General features: G+C 43.3%; 1 protein-coding gene across 1 annotated transcript in view; it reads right to left on the minus strand.

Annotated features, from left to right (window-relative positions):
• Window positions 1–8,750: 8,750 nt before the first annotated feature.
• The window catches only part of vps13c (vacuolar protein sorting 13 homolog C), a 48,626-nt gene continuing 29,777 nt past the window's right edge, over window positions 8,751–27,599 (minus strand). The window contains 36 exon segments of the mRNA XM_084681612.1: window positions 8,751–10,469; window positions 10,825–10,908; window positions 11,036–11,159; window positions 11,300–11,391; window positions 12,912–13,026; window positions 14,919–15,042; window positions 15,290–15,335; window positions 16,082–16,245; window positions 16,521–16,596; window positions 16,764–16,877; window positions 17,182–17,263; window positions 17,380–17,513; window positions 17,704–17,817; window positions 18,109–18,220; window positions 18,372–18,441; window positions 18,544–18,625; window positions 18,809–18,949; window positions 19,063–19,207; window positions 19,353–19,588; window positions 19,931–20,057; window positions 20,336–20,469; window positions 20,791–20,916; window positions 21,153–21,317; window positions 21,525–21,629; window positions 22,219–22,608; window positions 22,896–23,193; window positions 23,343–23,464; window positions 23,591–23,751; window positions 24,080–24,341; window positions 24,877–25,032; window positions 25,363–25,452; window positions 25,627–25,992; window positions 26,113–26,205; window positions 26,310–26,533; window positions 26,740–27,002; window positions 27,196–27,365. Of these exon segments, the coding sequence (XP_084537738.1) occupies window positions 10,368–10,469; window positions 10,825–10,908; window positions 11,036–11,159; window positions 11,300–11,391; window positions 12,912–13,026; window positions 14,919–15,042; window positions 15,290–15,335; window positions 16,082–16,245; window positions 16,521–16,596; window positions 16,764–16,877; window positions 17,182–17,263; window positions 17,380–17,513; window positions 17,704–17,817; window positions 18,109–18,220; window positions 18,372–18,441; window positions 18,544–18,625; window positions 18,809–18,949; window positions 19,063–19,207; window positions 19,353–19,588; window positions 19,931–20,057; window positions 20,336–20,469; window positions 20,791–20,916; window positions 21,153–21,317; window positions 21,525–21,629; window positions 22,219–22,608; window positions 22,896–23,193; window positions 23,343–23,464; window positions 23,591–23,751; window positions 24,080–24,341; window positions 24,877–25,032; window positions 25,363–25,452; window positions 25,627–25,992; window positions 26,113–26,205; window positions 26,310–26,533; window positions 26,740–27,002; window positions 27,196–27,365 (5,409 nt within the window). The 3' untranslated portion in view covers window positions 8,751–10,367.

Raw genomic sequence — 27,599 nt, forward strand, 5'->3', positions numbered from 1 at the left:
GTATTGAGAATGCAGGTACAATATTGCATTACCATGTCATTGGTATATTAAAGCAAGAGGGATGAGATTGCCTGTAGAAGCATGAAGAGGACTATATTGTTCTGGGAACAGTCATGTAGATGTAGTGGACCTTCATACTCATCACTTCACTTCACTTAAATATTTGATTCAGCTGGAGACAAAAGTAGTACCACACTGAAATTAAATTTTGATCATAGCAATTTGTATTTATTTTGCACATGCACATACTGTAGAATTTATATACTGTAGAATTCCCATGGAAAGCAATGAGTATGCACATTTAAATTGCAGTAAAGAGAAATAAATTGTCTTACCATATGCATGCACATCTGTAGATATGCAATGTTGAGTCAATGCACATGCATGCATATGCATTAGGTACAGAGCAGTGTGAGAAAATGTTCTACAGTACTAATCCCCTCATTATGCCAAATGTTTGCAACAGAAACCAAATATCACCTTCTACGTTTCTGTAACACTTGTGTAAAACACTTATTACCAAAAACTTTGTGTTGTCATAAATGTTGTCCTTATGGAGGTTATACTGTAGCTCACCATGTGAATAATGTATGTCACAAAATCTATTATGCTTTCGATTAACACATTGTCTTATGGTGTATCTGGTATATGGCACTCAGTAATGGCTGGTACATATATCTAATTGAACAGTTGTGAGATCCATTGCACAGTGAGGGCTGGGCAAATGTGGCCAGACATTAGCAGTATGATCCTTTGACATGAAGGTTTTTTAATTACCACGTGGGCATTTAGGTAGGTATATTTGCCTAAAACTGATTAATTGATTAGCCTACAATAGATTATTGTAGTCTTTACCCATCCAACAAAATTGAGAAATGAAAGTCAATTTCAATAAAGGTGGATGTACAAAACCTGAAAAGAGAACGTGTTAACTAGTTCTCATGAACACAGGTCTGAATTGAGACATTAATGTCGAGCACATTTACACCCTTTTGTAGATACCTTGAGGCATACAACCAATGTTGCATAAAAAAGGAGGAGGAGGGGGGGGGGGGGGGCTCTTGCTAGTCTAGAGTAAAGAATAGCGTGCTAAGCTATTTCGCTCTCTTTTTTATAGTTCACTTGAAATTCTGTGCCCTCTCGCCGTGGAGTACAAAGGCAATGCAAAACAGCCTGAGTAAATTAAGTGCAATCGACTTTCTGTGGTTGTAGACAGCCTGACTTCAAATTAAGGCTGCTAAGCGGGGGAGTCAAATTGGAATTCAAATTCTATTAAGCATCCTTGCCCTGCAGCGAAACTCTTCAAGTAGGTCCGGTAAGAAAGCGGAGACTTGGCCTTGGCTACAGGAGGTACATGTTAAAGCGCTGCTAAAACGTTCACTACTGAATTTATATTTAACTCAGCAAAGCTCTTGCGATAGGCAAACAACTGACACGGAGTCGTTTATTGTCAACAACTTAATCTATACGCTTGTGTTGAGTCACTCACCAAGCCCGATATAGAAAACGCGCTGATTTGGATTCAATCGTCAGATTTGGCATTATACAATTTACATTATATATTGTTAGAGAGGAAGCCTGGTGCTGTTGTCCGGACATTGTTCATGAGTGGGAGACATAAGAGGAACTCGTGGAGGGGGAACAGCTGGGTTCCAATCTTCTCTGGCTGTTTAAAGAGCCTGCCTCCTGCCCCAAAGGAATAGAAGCGCCACCTAGGCATCGGATGGAGAGGTGCAAACTAAGAGCCCTCGTCAGGATGACAGCCAACTTTGGTGAGTTCTTCAAGAAACACAAATGTATTCAAGTATCCTTTTGGAGTTTGGAATGTAGGTGCTCAAAGGCCAGTTTATAGATGGTTAGTTAAGGGAAGTACTACAGATCTGTAACACAGATTATGCCAATTAGACACTTCTGTCAGATTGGGGTATTGCAAACATGGTCAGCCTAACTGAAGTTAGAACACAATTACTTTTTTAAGTTAGGTGTCATGGAAAACTTGTGAAAACTGGTGGCTCACTGGGTAAGAACATAGGCTACAATCGCTAATGCCTAGTGCAGGAGCCTGGGTTTGAATTCAGTTTATGCCAATTCTTATATGTCCTCCTGTCTCTCTCTGACTGTCCTATCAACAAATAACACTGAAAAAAGACCCCAAAAAAAGACTAATTATTATATTTGGTAAAAGTATTGAAACTTTAACAATGTAACTAGTCAATCTTTGACTTTAAAACTTAAATACTTTAAGGTTGCACTTTCATATAATTCAGTATCTGATCAAATGAAAATTGCAGACACTCTGCATTTTGAACTTTAAACTATTGTTTAAAGTATTAAAAAATACATTTATGCCTCCCTCGACACCAAAAATGTGTTTATGTTTGGAATGCATTTGTGATAAAGAAACATCTTCAAGAGGACTTGAACAATTCCACTGCAGAATTACAGTGCATAGGACACAATTTCTAATCTCAATAATTCATGCCTACAAAGAAGTATTAAATAATTAACAAAGTGCAGTGGTGATTCACCAACGGCGTAAATAAGAGGTATTGCTGTCTGTACAATTATGCTTATATTTCCCACCATATTGTTCCTGTGAACAAGGACTGCAAATGTATCTTTGTTAATGGGTGTAAGTCAATGGTCAGGTTATTTTTGCTCCAAAGGGCATGTTTCAATTTTGGGTATCTTGTGGTAAATGTACTAGTTTCCCATGCACGGATGAACTGATAGTTGTAGCCTATGAAACACTTTTGGATCAAGAGAGTTTAAATATGTTGCTAATGTGATGGTGTAGTAGGCATATGGTTCTCTCTGTCTTAAGATGAATCAGTAATAAAGTGTCTTGATCATTTCATCACATCTCCCAGTGATGAAAAGGAAACTACAAAGCCAAGGTATAAAATTATAATGCCATATGATTAGCACTCTGAATAATTTCAGCAGGATGCATTTTAATAAGGCGCGTCGCATAAATTTGCACGCAGCAGTATTTCCTAACTAGGAATAAAGCTCTGGGATGTAGATGATATTCTGGAATAATTTCCATGATTGACTTCATGGAGAATATATAACAGTCAAGAAATTAATACAGTTTCAATAATAACAGCTTTCCATACATCTAATTTCTTTGACCGATCCAATCTGGTAAGATTTCAGTTAAAAACAGTGTCATAATAGTAGAGTGCCTTTCACATTGTTCTCCCAATAAATGGCAGGTAATTAAGTATGCGTAGACAATACAGTGGTGCATCTTACTCTCTGCCATGGGGTTTGGTCTAGATTTCCCAAGTGATACCTGGAACATTTGCATGAAACCCCCTTTGCTATTCTACAGTGGCACTGCAAGTCAGAGAGGTATTGGAGAGACAAGGAAACAGCTTAATTTGTGATTTGGCTGCATACCAAGGTGTGTGTTTACCCCCATAGGAATTCATTATATTTACAGGTTCCTTCATTTTTTCTTCCTCGAGACACCAGAGATTAGTTAATTACATTTTCCATGCTGTTAAGATGTTCACAATGACATATATTATAGTCCACTGTGTATGAAAAATGCTGCTTGGGTAAAGTTTCACTAGTTTGTCTTGTTGTTTGCTTTAGTTGGCCTCTTAAAATGGGGCGTTCCTGCCTCTAGAAAAAGGAACATGTGGGACGATGAACCGGGTCTTCTGGCACACCCTGATGTGGATTTAATCACCGCAGCAAAGCTACAACCTAAACCTAGACTTTGGATGCCAAGAGTTACCATGTCTTCCTAAAAGAGTAACTACTTCAAACTCGCTGACTCTTCACTACAGTTCCCTCAACTTTGATATAAATGAACAAACGGTACATGAAATCCAGAACATTTTGAAAATATTTTTATCAAGCATGTTATGGAGTTGTGTTATCAACTAACAATGAATACAAGAGTCATGTATATGAATAATGTATAGTATTTATTCTTTTCAACATGTTACATTGCCAATGTAAAACAGTTGCCAGTTATGGATGACCATACTCTAATAGTATACTGGCTGTTGGCTCACAAAGTTGACAGAGCCCCATCTGTAGCATAGTACAGAATAACTGCTGCTGTTTAAATTATCCCACTCCATTATATTGATGCATCTTTTAAATACCTATGCTCCCCATGACCTTTCCCTCCAACGCCAGCCCAAACCGCCTTTTCACTGATATGGATGTAAACACAAGTGGGTCAAGCACCAGGGATAAATCTTCCATGGCAAGACTTGGCAACCAGTACCTGGACCAGTACGCACTGCACGGGCTGGTGTGACAGGACTCAAGCTGGGCAGCAGTTCAACAAAAGGAGGCTTATTTTTGCACAAATGTTGTCCATTTAAGTGCTGTTGTACATTCCAAGGGTTTTGAAACTTCTTGACATTCTTCCATCAGTGTCAATATATATATTGACCATAAACAGTAATAAAAGTAGGAATTATAATACTACAACATAATCATAGAAATATGACAAACATTCACATTCAAAATGTAATATTAGCATTAAGTGCCCTTATTAAAAGAGTAATTACAAGTTCTACAATACCAAGATCATTCAAATATTTTAATGATCCCAAATTGATCAAGAGCAATGGTCATTCAAACATGTTTTCCTTTTTAAAAAGACAGTTTTTCACTTTGTCTTAAAGAGCAAGGAGACAACTGTGCAGTGTGGAGGAGTAAGTGAGTAGAGCTCTGAATGAGACTGGGGCACCATAGTCTCACTATTCCAGTCTGATGCCCCATGTAGGGCCAGCATGACTGTTGGTTCGGTCCTGCTTTGAACACGTCACAGTGGAACATTAAAGCCGTGAAACCTCAGGGTCGTAAAAGCCACATTAAGATTGTCGGTTCTTGTTCTACATTTATGTCTGAGCTTTCGATATGCTCGTAAAACTGGGCTCCCTGGGATATAGGCCCAGCACTCTGTATGTAACTGTCCGGCATCATGTGTCTAGGTGTAATTAAACTGGAGAGGTTAGTGAAACTGATCATAACACTTCACAGTGTTGTTCATACACATCCATTGGAACACTTTTCTAGTGTCATGGATGCATCGTACATAGTTTCATCAGGATGGCACTACTTGCAATACAGAGCAGGCTGTATTGGAACTAGGGTCCCTTTTGCAGCAACTACACACACACACACACACACACACAAACACACTCCCAGTTCGTAACGTCACTCAGCTCTCCATTTAGGAAGGACTCGAGGGCAGGCACACCTGCGGCTGATGAGTTCTTTCCCTCCACTTGGCGTTACATAAGCACAATAACAGGCCCCAGATGGTATGAGCTAATGCCACATGAGCGCAGGCTGCTTATGTTGAGAGTTGGGATCCTTTCCCCTTGCCTCTATGAGGATTGTTCTGTAGACTGGCTCCCTCTTGCTGTGTGCTTTGCTTAGAATGTCATAAGTAGGGGGTCAATGTTCTGACCCACTGACTGGGTGTGAAGTTCACACTAGGGAGTGAGAACTGTGTTTCATGTAATACAGTGCAGTTACTAGGGTTACACAGCTGTATTATGTCACACCATCATTTTCTTTACCCTTACTTTTTCAAAAAAGCTGCTTGGTGTGCTTGGAGAGTAATGTGACTTCATCAAATTGGGTGTTGCTATATACTGAATCCAGAAAAAGGGGATTTTTTTTGTTTATGTTGCACTCCTGTCATACTCCAAAGTGTAATGGGATGTGGGAATGATCAACACGGTTGTTGTAGATAATGCCTGAACTCTGGGAACAAGTCTATAAAGTATACAACTTGTCATGTTTTCTGCAAAGACCAAAGACCGAACTCAAAAACATACGCCCAAAACCTATATCATACAAAGTTGTGACTTTGATTAAATGGGTTCTATGCTACATTTCCCTCTTTCATATTAGTGAGCGTCACTGAAAGGGGTGAGCAGGAAACATCTGTCTGAACCATTCCCCTTCACAGTGGTAATCACCAGTGGTCATGGGCAGACCAGCCCTGGCAGTGTCATAATCAATACAATTTAATAAAATGTAAAAAAAAAGGTGCACAATATAAAAAATGCTATAAAAGACAGAACTGGATTTGTACTAACATTTACCAGACACTTTTATCCAAAGCGACTTACAATAAAGAGCTTCACAAAAAGTGCATAGGTCAATGATGATAAACAACGAGAGATGGCTACCCGCAATGTTTTGGGGGCTAAGTTAGTTAAACAAATTAAAATTATCATGATCCTCGAAAGTGCTAGAGTGTACCTGGAGGAAAGCAAGCGACAATAATATAATTCAGAGCACAAGTAGTTAAATCAGTTATAACGAACCAACAAGTGCAACAATAAGTGTCATTGTGTTCCTGCAGGAAATAAACTAACATCTGATCCAACAAATCTATGTACGTAGCATTGTACTACCAGAAGGAGTGAGTCTTTAGCCTTTTCTTGAAGGTGGAGAGATAGTCAGTATCTCTGATGGAGGTGGGGAGACGATTCCACCATTGGGGGGCCAGACATAAGAGCTTGGGTTGGGACTGGGCGCTCTTGAGAGATGCGACCACCAGACGGTTGTCAGAAGAAGACAGTAGGTGGCGGGTGGGGGTGTAAGGCTGGATGAGAGACTGGATGTAGTCAGGTGCAGTCCCGTGCACCTGCATCTCTAACCAAATAAGGAGAAGGTAGTTCTCTCCCTGTGGCTTCTTTAAAACATGCATACACCTCTTCCTTTAACTTTAACAAACAGCTAACCAACAACCTGGACACACTGACTATTCTTCTGTCACACATTATGGAAAAAAAGCTGTCAACACAGTTGGAAAGAAGACTTATCACACCTCTCTCCAACAGACAACATTGAGATTGGCCAGTATGTTCAAGACTAACATTGAGAGGATTAAAACATTTGATACATTTTAAGAGGAAGAGGTCTGGTCTGTGGTGAGAGGAAGAGAGCTCATGCCAATTCAAAATTTTGAGTAATTATATTATTTCTTTGATATTTACTTTTATGATGATGATAGAATTTCAATTGTGATCTGAGTAATACAGGTACCAAAACCACTGAGAAGAACTATCATCACCAGCTGCATCACGGGCACTGCACTATGATTCAAGAAATGTGTCTGTGTCACCGACATCGCGGGCACTGTGCTCTAGCTATAATTCAAGTAATCTGTATTTGTGTGTTTCACTGACATCTTAATCACCGACTGCATTATGGTCACTAGTTCGATTTAATTACATTTATATTGCAATAGCAAAATTACATTCAGATTCAGTAAAGTGCTACATTCTGAGAAACTGCAAACAAAGACCAGTTTAGCAACTGTTATTGCTGACACCTTAAATTATTTGTTTCTTGCACCCAACCTTTAAGTCAGTAAACAGTTTGTCAGAGATAAAAAAGGGAAAACCCTCACTGCTGCAGAGGTAAACTTTGAAGACAGAATTGGGCTGAAACCACTTTAATGGTATTGTGTTTGCTTCACAAATATTTAATTTCCTTCCAAAATGAAGAGATCAGCACCATCTTCTCTTTTGTGATGAAGGGTGCCATTGTGCTCTGAAACGCTGCTCACTTTAAATTGTCAAAATGCACAAATACTTCTTAAAATCCATGCAGACAAAGCATTCAATATGCTGCCATTTGGAGTGGGAAGAATAGTGCAAGGTAGACAGGAAGTTGAAAGTAAAAAAAATAAAAAAAATATGCAAAGCTTTTTTCCCCTTGGAGTTTTTAGTCAAGCGGAACTTAGTAATCTAAGTGATTGAAGTCTGCAACAGTTGACTATGGAAGGAACATCGAGTTCCCCAGATAAGAATGATGTTCACAATCACTTATTCTGACCAATGAAATATCTGTATGGAATTTTTAACCTTGTAATGTCAGAAAAATGTCCAGTGTAATAAACACAGACAACATATTTTGTTTAACCAATGTGCACCGGCTCACAAGAGGTCCCATATTTTCTTGTCAGAGTTCATGACCGCCCTGTTACATGGCTGAAAATGCCTGATACATCAACCAAACGATCTCATGTGACTCATCAGTCCTTGTCATGTATAACCTAAAGACGATCACCTAGGGTTAACAGCTAGACTTGGGCACAAGAGGTCACACTATCTGGACAAAATGTCAGCCTTCTGGATACCTGGGCACAAGATATTACATCGCTGATGTGACCTCCCTGTTACATGGCTGAAATTGTCTGACACACCAACCAAACCAACTCAGGTGACTTACCTGTCCTTGCTGGACCTGGGAACAAGAGGTCACATATTTTGATGCCACACCTGTGCCTCGATACAATCCTCTCTCAGAGGTCTATGGACAATTCCTTGGACTAAATGGTTTGGTTTGTGCTCTGACATGCACTGTCAACTGTGGGACCTTAATTAGACAGGTGTGTGTTTTTCCAAATCATGTCCATTCAACTGAATTTCCTATATGTGGACTCCAATCAAGTTGTAGAAACATCTCAAGGATGATCATTGGAAACAGGATGCACCTGAACTCAATTTTGAGTGTCATGGCAAAGCTTGTGAACACTTACGTACATGTGATTGGTATACAGAAAATACAAGACTATTTTACAGCATTGCAAAGGGAAAAATACAAACGTTAATGTAAATATCGCCAACACCCCTTAGGCAGAATTGTACATGCAAGCACTGTATTGTGAATTAAGCCTTTAATTATGAAAACTGGCTCAACCTTTGTGCTTGTATGAACGACATATCTAGTTCAGTCAAGACAATCACGTATTAGATTTGGGCATTTATTAATACCATGACATGGACGTAGGTTTGATTTTGGCGGAGTGGATAATCTAAGGGAAGCACTCCCTGCCTCCTCGATGCTACGCATGCATACATGACATATGAGGCAGGGAGCAATAGAGATATAATCCCCCTGATGGATAGAACATACAGACAGCAAGGGGGAGAAGGGGATGGTGGAAGGTGGCAGCAGCACTGATCATACAACAACAGGGGTGAGTGTGTGCGTATCCGCGTGCCCTTTTAAGTTTTATCAGACCTGGTCCAATGGGCTTGTGCTGGCTACCACAGGTGTGGTAATGAGCGGATGATGCGCTGCCCGATTGCCCTGCCTGAACTAGCTTCGCTCATGTTTGTGATTGTAAGACACTTTAACAGAGAACCAATACAATACATATTGATCAACTTCACATAAGCAATTGATAACGTAGGAAACAGCAGACAAATAAAGGCTACGTAATCATTTGCATAAACGTACTAGACCATTAGCGGCAGGTGGTCTTTCTGCTTTCTAGAAGTTTCTTTTACAACAAAAAAAAAACTTTACCCTGTAGACTCCCCCAAGGACATTTCTGGAGGTTAGGAGAAGACATGACAAATGAACTAATTCTGGGATCTCTTGGCCTGTTGATTTCTAAACTGCATGCGCATTTAGTCCTTGTTACGACTACAGCTTTCTCAGTGTTACAACTGTATTGATAGGAGTTGGGTATCGGAACCCCTTGTACAATTCCATCAACAAAATATTGTGTACACTAAGCACTATGAAGTGTGCCTATTTCTTCACACAGCTTTGTGCACGTTAATATAAATAATTTAAACAGAGCAAATTATATGAACAAAAACATGTTTTAAAGAAGAGCATTCAGGCTATACAGCAATGAGTAAGGCTCAAAACAATTAATCTTCCTGTTAGATGTGTTTGAGAGGCTTCTACAAACACCATATTTCACCAACTTCAGTTAAGTTATTTCAGAGACAGTTTATCCAGAAACACCTGTGATAACATGAAACATATGACTGAGCCTTTTTATTTTATTCCATAACTGTTCCTTGCATTTAACCATTATTCTGGTCAGCCAAAAAGTGCATTGTAAACAAAAAACACCATTACTAATTTAGCTACAGAAAACAGTGGTATGTGAAATTCTTTTCACTGGTCTTCGAAGCCATTAGTGGTACAAATCCTGCTGATATATGCATTTTAATTTACTTATTAGATACAAATCTCCATTCAGTATGATTTTCTTTCATCCCACACAGTGCTGTGATACAATAATTGTTCATGAAGTGCATTTAAGCTTATCAAAAAAATATTTAAAAAAATTAATGCAGACCCATATTTGTATAATAACCCCATACAGCATTTCACTTAATTTAGACCATTAGCAAACCAAATTCAAATCAAACATTTGTCAACAAGTGAATACAATTTGTTATAGATAATTCCTCTCTATATTTTTCTGTTGCACACATTTTACAACCAATCACAATCAAATTGATACCGATACAATCAATAATCTTTTAACTCTTCTAAACATTTTCCATAATATTTAAGGCAGTTTAAGTGCAAACATTTAATGTGCTGGGAAGTTGGTGGTCTCATGGCTTGTTGCCCTGTTTGAGGAAGCGTTGAGATTTTTGCCTGACCATCTTATGCTGCCGTTGAGCCATCTGAGCCCTCTGAATGGCCTCTCGCAGTTTCTGATGGACAAACACATTTATGTGAAACATTCATGCTTGTATTTATTCAATATACAAATGAGAACACATCAAATTATTGGGTTTAAATGGCCAATCTGTACAATTATTTAAAGGACATTGCTGATGAAACAATAAAGACATTATGGCAGGAAGGAATTACTTTCTGTGGTTCTTTCCAGTTATCCGGTAAACACAATACTGTGGTCATTTTAGAACTCTTTGCATAGACATGAGAATCCGGCTGGTCTGGTCACCGTTTATTTATATCAACAGCTGCACAAATTATGGAAGTAAACTATTGTAGGTAGTATCATATCTGTGCTCAGATGTTTCTGTGTTCACATGTACTTCCTACCTGGGCTGTGATTGTGTTTTTGAGATGGACCATTCTCACTGGCTGCTGTCCGTCTCGCTTTTGAATCTTGAGTTTGTTTTGTTCCTGTACGAATGGAAGTTTACATGCATCAATAAAACATACCACTAGAATGAATTAGAGTTGGTCAAGTGAAAAACCCAGACTATCGCTTGAGCAAGTCCTTGGTCTGACAGTAGATTTCCATCCTTACCTTACAGTAGATTTTCAGATCACCCCCCTCTATATCCGGAGGTTTGACAAAATGCTCAAACAGGCACTCCCACTCTTTGTTAAAGTGTCCCACAAACTCAATCTCCTTGACACACATTACTCTCCTGTAACAGGTTCAAAAGAAAATGAAAACATACAACTTTAATTACGATAACTGTGTACCTCATGCTCAATTGTATTATTGCGTTAAATGTACATTACAAAAAGGGATGTGTGGTGTGTTGAATGCAGGTTATGTAAGTACCTGTTTGTCACTATGATGTTAGTTTTTCTTTGTCCAGGGAACTCACAGTGTTCCCTGAAGATCTCCCCATCCAGCTGCTTGATCTCCGACCTCTGGACAGAAGACCGAAGACATGGTGGCATGTAAGAACCAAATACTTCTTCCTACTGGACATGTAATATTTCTAATCAAGGATACGTATTTATTAGCAAATTGTTATTTTGCTGTATATGGTACTGTTCATTTGATAATTTATTCTTGTTTCCTACTTATAATGTTTTACATTTTAAATTAACATATTCTATTTCTAAGAACTACTTAATTGGACAGTAAGTGAACATCTTTAAAAACCTAAAAACAAAAAATTCGGAAATGTTGCATGTTTAAAACATTCATTCAATTAAATTGTTTTTTAATTTTTGTATAGTAACACTTTTGTGTAGTAACACTACATTTCTACTGCTAATCAATCCCATTGTTCAATTAAATCAGAAATACATTGCATCTTATTTTCACATCTACATATGGGTATTTGTTTATTAGGCTGAATAAAAATGTGTGTCACAATAAACATGGAAAGGATAATACAACTAAAACATACATTTGGAAACTTGAAGGCAATCAATTGCTAACTTTGGAACGATTCGGTTATCGAGGCTGTAGCATATATTGGATGTATCAATGTATTTATCAAATAACATCACCTGGTCATGCATTAAACATTGTTTATACAAATACCTTTTGCATAAGTTTATATTAGTTCATACACGAATAAATGTTGGAGTACAACATTTCAACATAGTATATATTGTATAAATACAGGAAATTAGTGGTTATGTACAGGTATGAAAGCAATGATTTGAAAGGTGATGTTACAAACCTTTTACAAAAATATTGCAACAACCTTCCACACTGTAAACATCTGTTTAGTAAAATAAATATCTTCCATTGTGTGCCACTCCAGGGGTAGATAGCATATGAGAACTCTTGATCAACAAAACATATTATTATAAGATACATTCTCCAGAATAAATGTAGATGAAAAATGTTTGTAAAAAAAAAAAAACTGTACTAACCAAACATTTGGCAAAATAAAATGCTTGAAGTATAGTATGAACAGATATATTTGCTTTGGCATGCATAAAGATTCAGTTATGGAGCCTGAATTTCCACTGTAATATTTGAATAGTATGTACAAATATACTGTACAAACTACAAAGAAAATAGGCCATGGCACAGACTTACTGTACTTTGTTACACAACTGTCTTAGTTCATTATAATAATAATATTAACATAAGTAGTTATATACATGGTCATCAATATCACTTCAATGACACGATTAGGAGAAAACCTCTAAGAACTGTAACAACCCCAAACCCTATTCCTCATCATGCTGCATGAAAGAGAGAGAAAGAGAGAAAGACAGAATTGAGTTTAGGAAATTGTGTAATTAACATAAAAACGAACTCCCACTTAGTATAAATCATACAGATAATCCAAATGGCCTGCTTACAAGTTAGGTACACTACTCTTATCAATCAGAAAGAATTAGGGCAGATAAAGAAAAATGAAGGAAATAAAATAGAACTTGTCTTTTTGAAGTGGACAACAACATGAAAGGTGGCTGCTTACCTGGAATAAGTCATAGCCCCGGGACTCCCCCTGGTCATAAGGTCGGATGATGCCATCCTCCCTGATCAACCTGACAGGCCTCAACTTGGTCACCTCCTCCGTCGACTCTGCCACCCTAGCAACCAATCAAAAAACATTGTCAGCACACTATAGCCATATACGTTGTATATACCAATGTCTATATACTCTGCACACAAAGTAGCACATAAGCTTTATCAAACACAAAACCTATCACAATAACTCATACTGGTCATCAATGGTGTTTGATTCAAGTTTGTTTTGGATCAGTTTCTAAGACTTGTGGGAAAACATTATGCACAAATGCCTTTTCTGGATTGGAAGCACATTTTCCAAATAGTGCCAGACCAAACATAACAGCATGTTGCCATGGCATAAAGGGGCATAAGCAGTACATGTCATTCCCAGTGCCGGTATCTCACCTTATGTTTTCTCTAGTGTGAAAGCATGGAACAATAATTTCATCAGGTTATCTAGAATTGACTAGTTATCAGGTTTATGAAGGATGAAGTATTACAGTATTGCATGGACGATGCACTTAAATATTAGGTGAGGTTGGATAAGTTTTTCGGCATTTCAGACTCACAAAGGGGAGGGTGTGAGTGGGAGTGCTTTGGGCATAACGGTTGGTTACACAGAAGCAGGATGGTGAGGTGAGGGGGGGGGGGGGCGAGGAGATATGACAAAGCTGGGGCCAAAGAGAACACCACATGTGGCAGCAGCCCTGATGAGGAGACTCAGGACCACCCCCCACAGAGTCAGCTGGGTGATTCAGCCCCGCATGGAAAGAAAATGCACATGGAACTAACATCCAGATGACAGAGGGATTTCTTTCCTCTTTCTAGAGCGCAAACCCCGGTCCACCTAGCATATACACTACACCAAGGTGCAGTGAGGATGACAAGACTGGGGAGAGATTTCTGACATACATGTAGACTCTCTTTAGACACTTAAGTATTGCCCTGTTGTACTGCACGCCAAACTCTGCATGGCAGTGCAGGGAGCTCGTGCACTCAGGCAAGCCAAGAGGAGAGAACAGCTGAAGGAGGAGAGCACAGTGACCTGGCCAGAAGTCATGGAGTTTCTGAAGAACAGCAACAGAGAATTCCAACTACGAATATGCTAGATTCTCAACTCACTGCAAGTGAATTTAAGAACATCTCAAGGTGTTTCAGATTATACTTGTGCTTATCATATGATTTTCTACAGTACATATACAGATTATATACAGTATATACTCATATGATACTTGTACTAAGACACTTTATATACGGCTTCTAAATTGATTCAACTCCTTTATAATCTGTTCAATTCTCAAGATGGCACTGTTGCTTCCACAATGCTGCAGCAGGGAAGTGGTGGGTGTGGGTGTGGTTGACTGTTGTCCCTAGAAGATTTCTGTGATCGTTAGCTAATGCATGTGCACATAGTTATGATGGCATTACATCAAATGAATGATGGCATCCCTCACTTCCACACGATGCAGCAACTTACCTGTCTTATCGGTCACTAGATAATAAGAAAACCCTTCCATGCTAGACCTCTTTCCCATTCCACAACCCACACACAACTTAATAGACCTTTTAAACTCTTGTGAAATACTCACACAACAATCAAATAAAATAGAAAAACATCTCCCAGGCATTAACTTATGAGACAGAAAATGAAGGAAAAAAAAAAAAAGTCAGCTCACAACAGTATCAACAGAGGACACAGTACATGAATATGTGGGCACACAGAGACAACACTAAACACAACAAACTGAAAATCACATAAAGCACTACATGTTATACAATCACGTGTTAAATTAAAAGATGTAAAAAGCAAAAGTGTAAAAAGTCTACATGCAACTGAGTATAAATGAAATTCATTACTAACTAAATATCAAACCAAGGATTTTTTTTACATGTAGCTAGTACTGTATGTACAATTGATAGCAACTATAAAAAGTTCAAATTTGAACACGTTTTGAAATGTGGTGTTTCCTACCTCTGGATTCCCTGGAAGGTGCTGCTGGCCATGTCTACGATGCCTCCGGTGGGTCTGGCCACTACGCCCACCAGACCCTTCCCAATGCCCTTGAAAAAACCTGCTGCTCCCTCTTTCTTGGCCCCTAGAATTGAACAGGTTGGCTTTTGACCTCATAGATGTTTTGCTACATGCTACCTGGTTGTAAGCCTAACATTGTGTGGAATTAAAGTGAGTGCCACCATCAAACTGAAAAAGAATGTTTCACGTTCACCTGTTTTCAATTAAAAAAAGTGTCTGGAAGTGAACGGGTCATTTTATGCATTTTCCATGTTGCAAACAGCACATGCTCGCTAAACAACAGACCAATAATTTAAAGGACATGGATGTACCTTCAACAGGTTTTGTCACGATGCCGGTTACCCCCCCAACGAATCCCTGGGGACAAAATAAATCACTGTCAGGGTACCATGGAAACATCTTGACGAGTACAATAGACAAAAATGGCCTCTTCACCTCACAAAAAAGCACAGTTCACAGGGAGAACAGTACATCCTGGTTTCTCATTCAGTCTGAGAAGCCTCCTTTGTGTTTTATTTATTGGGTCAACTACTTGACCTTGACTCCTGGTCAGCAGGACACAATGTACAAAAGACATCCTGAAGTGCTGCTCTTTTGGGCACTTAATTGCCTATTACATCATCATCAGAAGGTATACATAACAGGTACGTCATACGTAACAGGTAGTGAAAGGGATTTTCAGTGCTAATAACTGTAAATGACAAATGTACTGTAGATTTATTGTGGCTAAAATGTAAAAGATACGCATGTATGAGACCTTTACATGATTTCAAGGCTGTCTTTTCTATGGCAAAGTGGACCCGAGCACAGGAAATAAGCTTGGACCTTTGCAATTGTTTTGTTTGGTATTTATAAAAGGTTTGGACTTAACCCCAGAACCACTGCTGAGGACTAAAAAGGAGGTAGACAAGACCTCACAATCCACTTAACTAAATGATCAGAAAACTTTTAACTCAAATGATTAAAATGTGTATTTTCATCAAAATGAGTCCAATCCATAGGAATACATCTCAACATTTGGTCACCCCAACAAAACGATGACACAAATATCCCGTCATCTATTAGAATCAAAATCCCGACGTGGCTCAGTGTGGAGGCAGTACCTTGAGGAAGCCCTTGCCTCCCTTGGCCAGACTCTCTCCAAAGTCCTTGGGTGGTCTGTTCATCTCCTCCCTTCTCTTCTGCTGGTACTCCTTATCCATGGTGATGGCCGCCAGGCCTTTCCCCACTGAGCCAGTGATCCTGGACACCATGCCGGCAGCTCCCCCTAGTGGAAGGAAAATGGAACACATCACACAACCTGCACTGCAGCACCAAGGTATAAGCAAAGACTATAGAAGCATAAGAGGCAAAGTTTTGGTGTGTTTTTGACAACCACCAGTAGATGGCGCAAAGGTAGCGCCGCCGCCATTTTGGACAATTGAGCTAAGCCTCTTGTGCTTCTATACTCTTTGGTATAAGTATACATATACAACACTGTATACCCTCGCACTCAAACATGTACTCAACTGCAACAAACACCATGTACACATATAGTCTTACCAACGGTGTGACCGAGTAGGCTGCGCACCCCAATAACCAAGCCTTCCGCAAACTCCTCTGGCCCCTGCACTGCTCCCTGGTAAACCCCACACGTGTTAACATTTGATGTCAGAACAGGCCATGCCCAGTACATCCATTATCACAGATAAGCCCTGACGAGATATCTGGGGCTGTGTGTTTCTTAGCGTGTGTGTGTGTGATATATGTGTGTGTGTGTGTGGTATATGTGTGTATGTGTGTTACCTGAAAGGGCTCGTAGAAGAAAGCTTCCACTCCCTCAGACAAGCCTCGGATCAGCCCGAAAGGATTCCCCAGGACGTCCAGGCCCAGCACCAGCACGTACATCTGCTTCAGGAACTGCAGCCGCATGACAAAGACAGCAGAATAGGCCTTAATGAAACTGCAATGTTACAGCCATATTGACGGGCACAATAGTAAATATACAAAATAACAGGATCCTACAAAGAAATATATTAAACAAATGTTACATTATTTAAAACATTTTATGGCATGCAGTCAGTGCAAACATGCCCAAGGTGTGTAGCCCAGAGTTCCAAAGCGGTGAGCGGTCGTACAGCCACACACACGTCACTACAGTGTTATGTAATGGGACTAAATATTACAGGGGTACATAAGTGTACCAGGGTGCGTTTCATCCAACCTGCTCGCTGTAGTGTCCAATCACAGCCCACATCAGCTTCTCCCTCCTGTAGAACTGGTACTTCACTTCAAAGTAGGCGAGCCTGCAGCCATGGAAATGAAAAGGGGAGAGTAGAACACATTCAGGCGTCACTGTCTCCAAGGCACCTCCTGAAAGGCCCTGACCAGCCTGGGGTCAACGGAGCCGCTGGCGTCTCACTTGAAGATGAGGTCGTCCACATCGGTGAGGGTGGCCCCGATGCTCTTCAGCAGCAGGTTGACAGACTGGATGGCCACGATCTCCTGCTGGTCTGACTCATCCTCGCTGGAGCCCAGGGACAGACTCAAATGCAGCTGGAGACATGAGAGACATGGGTGTGAGCGACTGCTTTCTGTACCATACAATGGTGCACTTCTCTTTATGTGAAGCTCAATGGGTCTATTTGGATTTCTTCCAAGTAATTAAAATGCACAGAAGAAAAGAATGAGGGTCTCTTTGTCACTTTCTCCCCGGTGGTAATTGCACGGAGGTGAGGCTACTTGCTTTGATGGGAGAGATATGGAAGTGTTCAAAGAAGCTGAGGCCAGAGGTGTCGGTCATGGACGCCTCCATCAGCTCTGCCTGCAGCCTCTCCAGGTCCTTCTCTATCAGCTTGGTCTGTGGGACACATTGGTTGTTTTCATGTGAAATGAACATGGTTGATAAAGTCTCATGTGTTAGCCAGAGGCTTAATCAAGTGGATGCATATAGACTGAATACACTTGAGGTTGTGCTGACGGTAAATATACTCATGTCTAGATATATTTCGTACAATGTACTCTGCTCCAAAACAATCATTTTGAGAAAGTAAGTCTTTCTGGTGACAACAGGGGGCGATATTTGATATCCAGTAACTTTGCCCTAATAACACTGTTCTGCGGAGGCCGTTTGAGGTCAGGGGGTCGTGACCTTCAGCTTGTCGGCCTGAGGGTCTGTGGCGGGGGTGAACAGAGCCAAGATGGCTCCCAGGAAGCCCTGGTCAATCTTCACAGCCATCTCCTGGACCAACGCCATGAAGTACCTACAAGGTACACACATTGAACACTTAAATACTCTCGTGTTGGATTGCGATGTGACTGTTACATCTGCAAGGCAAAAAGCATGTGTGTGCTGGAAGAATCTGAAAGGAAATAGAATGAATGCAGGATGTTTTCTCAAAGTGGAACCCTTACTTGAACTGCATCACTTGACTGTGTTCATTAAACCTTGTGATGATGCTCACATCGATGAAAGGCTTTGGTTCTATTTGGAAATGAACAAAAGGCAGGGGGTTAAACTGGCCCCAGGAAATGTCATGCCACAAACCATCTTACGTTTGTTGGGGATGGGGGGCTTTAGTCGTACCTGAGTCCAGGGCGATGGACTTTGGTGGGGGAACTGGATTGAACACAATCGGAAATATCGCTCCTGTTAGCTGGTTATCCACCTGTAATACACAGACAATCACAATACTGAAACAGACTTATATGAAGTCATTCTGTAACTCAATCTTAACTATTAAGGGGGTCTTAGAAGTATCTATTCTAAGAGAGAGAGAGAGACACACACACAGAGATACACAGAGAGAGATCAAGCATCAAACAGAATGTGAAGGAGAGGGCCTTAGTACCTGGAGCCAATGGAGCTGGGCTCGGAGACTCCTCTGGTGGGGAGACTGTTTGAACTCCACATGGATCCCTGACAGGAAATTCCTCCTGATCTTACAAGCAAAGGGAAGGCGCATCGCCATGGGGAGTTTCCCAAAGTTCACCTGGATGGGAAAACGTCAAACACTTCGATCAAAGAAGTCATCCAAATTCAGCCATCTGGTGATCTTGGCTATCGACACGGCACTTTACACAGCAAGTGTGTTTGTGGTCTGACCTCTATGTTGGTCTCCACCTTGACCCACTGAGGATCAGTGGGCCCAGCCAGGTGCTTCTGGTAGGCCTTCTCCAGGAGGTTGATGTTCTTCTGGTTAAAGGGCTTCCAGCGATTCTTTGGTCTCATCTCCCAGACCACCCCAGAGCTGAGGAAAACAGCTTTTATTGTTGAGCCATCTCGACTGGAGATGAGGGGTCACTGAAATGAGCCTAACCTGTTTGCATATGCATAACTGTTTGTGAACCAGATATACACACACACACACACACACACACAGTAAAGTGTGTTACCTGGTGATGCCCACGTAGGCGATCTCCTGGCGGTTGTCGTTGTTGATGAGCGACAGGCCCAGGTTCTGCAGCGACACGTTGACCTCCTGCTGGAACTGCTCCAGCTCCTCGGCCTGCCGGGCCTTGGTCACCACGGCCAGGTCCTCGGTGAACAGCAGCACGCGCTGGCGCCCGTCCAGGAACGACACCCAGTGGACCTGGGACAGCCCGTCGTACGCAAACTGACCACACTCGTCCTTGAGGTCGGCAACCACACAATCCAAACACACACACGTTGTCACCGTACACGATTAGGCGATCAAAACAACACACACACACAGAAACACACGCACACACACCCTGTTACAGTGGCTCTCGACAATATTGACTGTAATTTAATCTATATTAAATGAATACATTCAAGGTTTTGTTTCTTGGCTAAGCTAATGCAACTGATACCTAGATTTGAATGCTCTCTGTGTTTTGAGTTCTGAGATGTAGCCAACACTGTTTTGATTTTTCATGTTGGGTGATATACAAAAGGACAAACAAAGAAGTTAACTATTGTGGACATGAAATCAACTAGGGTTGTGGCTGACCTTGACCAGGTCCAGTTCTCCAGTGTGCTCCAGGCAGCTCCAGCTGAGCTTGCGGGTCCCAGCAGGGTCGTCCCAGGCAAACCTCTGAGCCTCTCCTGGCTTCAGCTCTCTGATGCCTGATGAACCACTGCAAACATAGTCCAACACACACACATATGCTGATCAACACACAGATAGACCCATAAGAACATACAGATATTCTATCTAATAAGTACAGCTATTTCTACACCAACCACAGGCTCATGTGTGAGAAGAACGTGACAACCGCTATTAATATCCCCCCACATGACAATTCAATCAATAATCCAATCAATCACTCGACCCATCTGGATTCAGTACTTAGTACCACAGACTGCGTTGCCATAGTGAGCGTGGTGAAGGTGTGTGGTGACGGCGTGTGCTCACCTCTGCCTGTAGCTGATGCTGACCCAGGGCGTGTGGTTGACGAGGAGTGCGGGGGCGGCTCCTTCGTAGTAGTCAGTGAAGCTGATCACCGTGGAGTGGTCTGACAGGTTCACATCCACGATGACGCCTCCATACTGCACCGGGAGGCCATGTGGGCAAAGAACCATCAGTGCAAAGGCAGTACACGAGAGATATACGGTCCATCTATCTGGTCACTTTGCTCCTGTCTGAGGTAGTGCAGGGATGAATCCATTGCTTCTGTGCAACCCCCAAATGCAACTCTGTGGGGATTTCTCTGAGGTCTCAACTGCAATTTAGGAACTAACATAACCACGTGGGTCACCACGACTGACACATCTGAAAAGAATGCTTGAGTCAAAGTAAACAAATGAGTTTGTCAACAGAGTACGTCACATTTTCATTGTGCTGTTAGCCATGTAAAATAAAGCACTTACAACATCCATGCCCAGCAAGGTGCCGTTGTCTTGCTTGTTGAAGAAGAAGGACTTGGAGGAGGAGTTGGAGCCCACTACTCGGACACACAGCTTCCCTGTGGTGGTCTCTGGCCACAGGGGCAGACACTGGAACACAAGGCTACAAGTCAGACACACCCACACACACACACGTCTTACTATAACCATCAGCAGGGGTGTAGGTTTCAATACACACATTTTTGAAAACTACAAATATGTCCCCTCTCTTTGATAAAAGAAAATGACTCGACAGCCACGGCACCCCAACAGCCTGTCCCCATGACCGTCCCCTCAGGGCCTGTCCCCATGACCGTCCCCTCAGAGCCCGTCCCCATGACCGTCACCTCAGTGGAGGAGATGTAGTGCCACTTCCCGTCGACGAAGCCCTCCTGGTCCGGCACCTCCCCCACCTCCAGCTCGTAGGAGGACTTGTTGACCAGGGTGTAGAAGGGGCTCATGGTCACAATCCGGGTTAGGTTGAAGCTGCTCATCTGGATGCTCACTCCAACCTACAACACAGGGACTGTGAGACACTGCTGTGGGATTCTGCAGAAGCCACATTCAACACAGCTGTTTTGGCGACTTGGTTGGCTGTAGTTATATGTGGATGTGCAACCTAGTGGCTGGGTGAATTCTTTAATGCTCGCTAACTGACTATTATAATTTTGTTATTTCAAATCATTGTACGTGGAGCCAGATATGATGTGTCTTCCTACCAGGAAGTCCATGGTGTTACCAGGGCACCTCACACAGCCATAACTCCCCACGGTGTCCAATGAGAAGCCATCTGACCAGGAACTGGTGGACACGCAAAGTTGGATCTGCAACACAACAAACACTGTTACTCCACAGTCGGACACACGTCAAATGCCTCCATATCATCTTTTGAAGAACATTTCAAAAAAGTCAAAAGAGGCTCATTTGTATTAGGTATTGTGGTTGACCAAGTGTGGAGCAAGTTATTCTCTGCTGCTGGGGGCAACACTTCTATTTGTTGTTTCTTGTGATGTCATGACCAGGCCCAAACGTAATACGCTGATTTTTTTTCACATTTTCTGCAGTTATTCAGACTGGAAATCTGCGGAATTACGCTAGCCTTCCTGTTCTTAAGTCGGAGCGACCGTAGATGTTCCACAACAATTTGACGGCAGATATGGTCGATTGAATGTTGACAGACTTTGCAAAAAAGTGTTGATCCATCCTCATAAAGATCGGCTGAAAACTCCCTGGCCCTGTCTCTTGCTGTAATTTGGGTCGATAAGGGCCTCCTTTTCAATTCTTAGCATTTCTGGCTAACGTTTTAATAATAGAGACGTACTATGAGTTGAAAAGTGTATTTACATTTTGCCTCAGACCAATGCGTTTGGGCCTGGTCATGACTTCTGACTAAATCTACATTTCAGCAGCGACCTTGTTCTTGCTAAAGATGTTCTTCTTCCTGAAGGAGAAGAGGATGACGTCTCGGAAATCGGCCGGATGCTTGACGGCCACGTCCTCCGCCCGGTACTGGAGCACCCTGGACGTCTTGTTGATGATCCAGTAGGGGCTGAAGACGGACAGCAGGAGGCGGCCGGGCGCGCGGACCACGTGCACGCTGGTGTCCAGGCTCAGCTTGGGGTCCGACTCGCAGGTGAAGCACACCTGGAAGAACTCAGGCACGTCCTGGCTGATGCGGATGCGGCCGCACCAGTTGCGGCCCTGGTACTTGACCAGCGCCAGCTCCATGATCTCGCCGCCGATGCGGGCGTTGAGCATGTCGGACGTGCTGCCCTCCTGGAGCTCGTGGAACTCTGCCGAGCCCTGCGGGGGGGGGACGGGGGGACGACCGGGGCGTGAATGTTTGAAGTCATATACAGGATGTTCTGAGTGTGGATCAATAGGCAAAAAACGTTAAAACAATTTGATTCTATATTGAAAGCAAAAATGTATCTTCTTTCACACAAAAACACAGACAGTGCTTAGGACTGGTGTGTGCTCTCTCAAAACGGTTCCTGTGTTTTTGTGGGGAGCAAAAATAAGCCATTTTGAAAGATATTTTTTGACACGGCTCATACTCAGGGACTCAGTCCATGTCCAGCTCCCCTTACCTCCAGTAGGTAGCGTATGGTGTAGGGCAGGAGGTTGCGCAGGGTGGCGGTGGGATGCAGGTGGATGATGTAGGCAGGGTCCCAGTCGTCCTCGCCCTGGCTGGAAATGTGCCGCAGGTCGTCGGGCACGGCCAGCGTGGTCACCATGAGGGGCAGGAAGCTGCTGTCGGTCGAGGGGCACTGCAGGAGGGAGCGCACCTCTGAGCTGAGGTGCACCTGCTCCTTCCAGGCCACGCAGGTGGAGGAGGGGCCGTACTGGCCCTCCAGGGAGCCCGCGGGGCGCAGGAACAGCTGGCACCTGGGGGGGGGGGGGGGGGGGGGCGAAGAGAGCAGAGGGTAGGGTCCAAAAATAGATCACGTGTGCTAGCTACATCTTGCTACAAAGACCTTATCCTTTCAAAACATATCAATCAGAGAGCGTTCCAGCTTCAGCAGTGTGTGCTGTACCTGTAGGACTCCAGAGCAACGTGGAACTCTTTCTCTGGCTCGGCCACTCCGATGGCGACCAGGCTTCTAGAAGTAGGACAGTACTTCAGTAAGGTGAAGGGCACCGAGAAATGATTCTTGAACTGGAATGAAACAGCACAAAATGAGCCTTCAAAGCTCCCACCCATGTTCGGAAGGGAGTTGAATCAGGATTTGTATTTGTGCCGCCCCGTTAATAGCTTTGAACGGGAGTCCAGCAGGCGTCTGACCTGGAGCGGCGAGCGCACTGTGATGACCTTGTTGCCCTCTGAGGCGTCTATCTGCATCAGCACCGACACGGCCTCCTGGGTCATGGGCCCGCGCACATTGTAGAGCCTGCGGCCCGGCTTGTCCACGGCAATGTTGGAGATGTCGCTGTAGCCTGCGGGCACTGGGGGGGGGGACACTTGCATCACATACAATGGCAGTGCAGACTATGCTGGAGATACTTAATCATTGCTGAATGAGAGCGCTTAATGGTATAAGAGAGAAACCACAAATCCCCACAATTGTGATGCAGTCGTCAATTTGCCACGGCACATTATCAATGGAATCAAATGGACAATTCTCCCTTCAACAGGTGTGATTTCATTCATTTGACATGTTTGACAGCAATTCCCTATAGTCATGCTGGAACCAAGAGGATTTAGCATGGGGATACAACTAAAGAGGGGTGCAAGGGGTGAATATAAGCTCATGAATTTAAGGGTTGCACTGACCGATGCTGAGGTTGAACAGGCAGCTCTCCTGGCGCTGCAGGGCCGACAGCTTCCCTCTGGAGGACTGGTACACAGAGTACTCCAGGTCCACACTCTGCTCCACGCCCACCTCATGCAGCTTGCCCTGGGCGGGGGAGTCCAGCATGCGCAGGCTGGAGCTGTGCTGCACGATCAGGGGGATGCCCAGCGCGTTCCTGATGGTGAAGGGGGCCCTCTCTTTCAGGGAGTGGTCGAAAGTGGAGGCAGTGCCCTCGGAGAATGCCTGCTCAGAAATACCAAGATGTTGACACTGTATATAGTAGGCTACACAAAGTCTCAAATAACTGATGAATGCATGAAATGTTATTAACAGAGGTCTGGATAATTACACATACTCCCTATATTTTCTTTTACACAAATGTTAACTGAAGTAAAATACTAAGTAGGTAGCACTTTTAGGGTCCTAGGTATCTTTTTATCTTCGAACATCTCTGACTACAAACAAAACACAGCAGCTGATCCGGTTGTGTTTTGAGTGACCACATGCATACATACCCTCATCTGCAAGCAGTACAACTCGGAGAGAAAATGAGGCCACACAACAGACTGCTGTATGTACCTAGGTCTTATTTAATCAAATCAAAAAGAGCAATGGCCCTAACCAATTGAAATATCTTGCTTATAACACACAATCAAATCCCAATTGGCTTTGTCGGGTGTTGAATCACAAATCTAATCTAGCCGTATTTACATGCTTTATTTCCTGTTCTCGGTTGACCAGGCCTCTGGATTAACATACAGAGCAGAGTTGTGTGTACCTGTGCCAAGTTGTTTAAGACACTGAGGCAGCACTTTGATATGGTGATGTTCATGGTGTCCTTGGAGCAGATGTTGATGGCCGTGCGTGGCTCAGGGAGAATAACAAAGTCGTCACCGGGCATGGGGCTTTTGTCCTGGACCGGATTGTTCTTCATCTACAGGGGAAATGATAAGGAGGCAATGACATTTTGAAAAGAACAAAATCACCACTGTAAAATGCAAACATCACTGCGATAGAAACGATGAGCCGATTAGGGTTCATTCTTGTAAAATGATATTGCTATCTGAGTGTATTGTTAAACATAGTGATTATTGAGGTCAGAGGAGTTCATAAACCTCCCAACTTAATATATGATAGGATGTCAGTAACAAAGCTAAATGGGTTAGGCCAGGTCACTGAGTGATCTGTATTGACATTCTGAAAGACTGTGGCAGTTAACTACTGTACTGTCCTCGTCAGTGTGATCGCTGGAGCTCTCGTCTACCTCCAGTTTGAGGTTCCATCTCCTCCTGCCGTCATCCACTCTCTCAATCAGGGGCTCCCACACTGCATGGGTCTCGTTGAAGTAGTTCACCTGAGGCCAGACGACACACACTCAGCCATCAGCCTTCCTGCACATGCCTGATGCTTACTGGGACCACAAAAGCAAGTCGAGTAACAAACAAAATATCCCACACAATCTGTCTGAAAGTGTATCGGAAACGGGTTTCCATGAGAAGGTGTCTTCAGTCTTTTCCCCCAGTCTCACCTCTAGGGTCATGTCGGCGTTGAGGTGGAGCAGAGACGACCAGTTCTTGGCCGTCCCAGAGAAGGAGGACTCGGCCAGCAGAAGCGGCACCGTCCTGTGACCCAGGCCCGACTCCATGGTCACCTGGACCACCTTGACGTCCACGGCGAAGCTCTCGCCCATGTTCCCCCCGTCCTGGTCCCTGAAGCTCTCGGTCACCTCCGAGGCTGTGTCCACCCCCAGGAACCAGTAGTTGCAGGCATAGATGTCCATGACCGACCACAGGGAGCTGACCTCCTCGTTGGTCTGCTCGCTCTGCTCGTCCTTGGATTTGGTTGTCATGGCCGCGGTGATGGTCATGACAGTGTTGAGGATGACTGGAGAGATCTGGAGAAGACGGATGTTTGAAAATGTTACCAACGTGGGAAAAGTGTGATCAACGTGTGATCAACGGTGTGTTTGTTGCTTAGCGTCGGACCTTAACAGTACAACCTACTTAATATGTACCTTAACAATTACTTCTTCAACAGTCACAGATCCATTTAGAGGTTGATTGGGCAGGGTTGTAGTTTCCAGGGCAACAGAACACGGCTTCAAAACCTATGAAGCAATACCCAATGTGGATTACAATGAGTGAGGTGAACAAACAGCCCCCAAAAAAGAACAATCTACAAATGTACATGTATCACAAATCGTCGTGGTACCGTGGTGACAGACTTGTCCTCCTTGTTCCTAATAAAGGAGCAGGCCAGGACTTTGAGCTCCCGCAGATTGGCCCTGATGTTCTGGGTGCCATTGTCCTGGGCCTGCAGGCAGAAGTCACACTGGAAGGAGGCCACCAGAGCCGGGGCGTCTGCCTTCATCAGGTTGGCCACGAACACCACCTCTGGGTCCACCACCACCGCCCGCAGCTTGGTCTTGGGCATGGCTGGGGTGGAGCAGAGAGAGGGCCAAATGGTTATACAGTTCATATTTCTTTCAGAGGAAAAGTGCTAAAAAAGCCTATGGTTTGGATGTAGTCAAATACTATACACTACAATGTACTCTAGCTAGTTATTCATTTTCTCAGTTCACTGCGATGTCACAGCAAAAATGCTTATGTTTTATTTTGGAGGAATCCCCAGATGTCCTCACCAGAGTTGGTGCGAGCGCGAGGCTCTGCAAGCTGTTTGAGTGGCAGCTGGACGGTCTTGTCGGGCTGGGCGCTGCGCGCGGGCACTGGAGGGCTCTGGGGCATGGCCTGGATGAAGAAGTCCGCCACGGCCATGAGAAACTCCACGCTGGCGCACAGGTAGAGATTCTGCAGCACAGCGACCACCTCGCGCTCCTGGGCGCTCTGTCGGTACGTCACGTCGATCATGGCCTGGTCGCTCTCTTCATCACGCTTGCCCACCATCCTGCGGGTTAACAGGAAAGGGGTAAGTGCTGTCATGTAGGTTCAATTTCATTCGGACCAACAATCAAGTCAACTAAATGAGCGGGTGAGTTAGAGCGTGTGCATCCTTCAACAGAAGCTGCTGTTCAGTCACCACCTCACCAGAACATGGACCCAGGACATGACCCAGCAGGTCTGACCTGATTCTCTCTCACCGTGAGGTGACCCTCTGGAGGCCCGTCCTCAGGTCGTCCAGGGTACAGGCCGTGAGGATGGTGTTGACCTCCATGGTGTCGTTGTTGAACATCTTCCCTGAAGCCTTCATCAGATGGAGGGTGAACTCCCCCAGTCGCATGCCACACTGGTGCTGGCTCACAGCTGCCTTCTGTCAGGGACCACGGACAAACAGTTCACTTGGCCAGCAAAAAATCAATAATTGCTGAACCGTTGTGCCAAACATGTCAGTTAAGCAAACCTAGTAATTACATCCAGTTCACTGCTTGGAACAACAAGTTGCTAAGCGTTCAGATTGAGTGTTTATGTTGTCACACGTTAGCAATAAACTACGTCTGCTTAAGAAAACATTGCCATTCCTGAGTAATTAGTACAAGATACTAAC

This window comes from Hypomesus nipponensis, chromosome 19 (genome assembly GCF_054491055.1).
Source record: "Hypomesus nipponensis isolate SF chromosome 19, ASM5449105v1, whole genome shotgun sequence".
NCBI lineage: Eukaryota > Metazoa > Chordata > Actinopteri > Osmeriformes > Osmeridae > Hypomesus > Hypomesus nipponensis.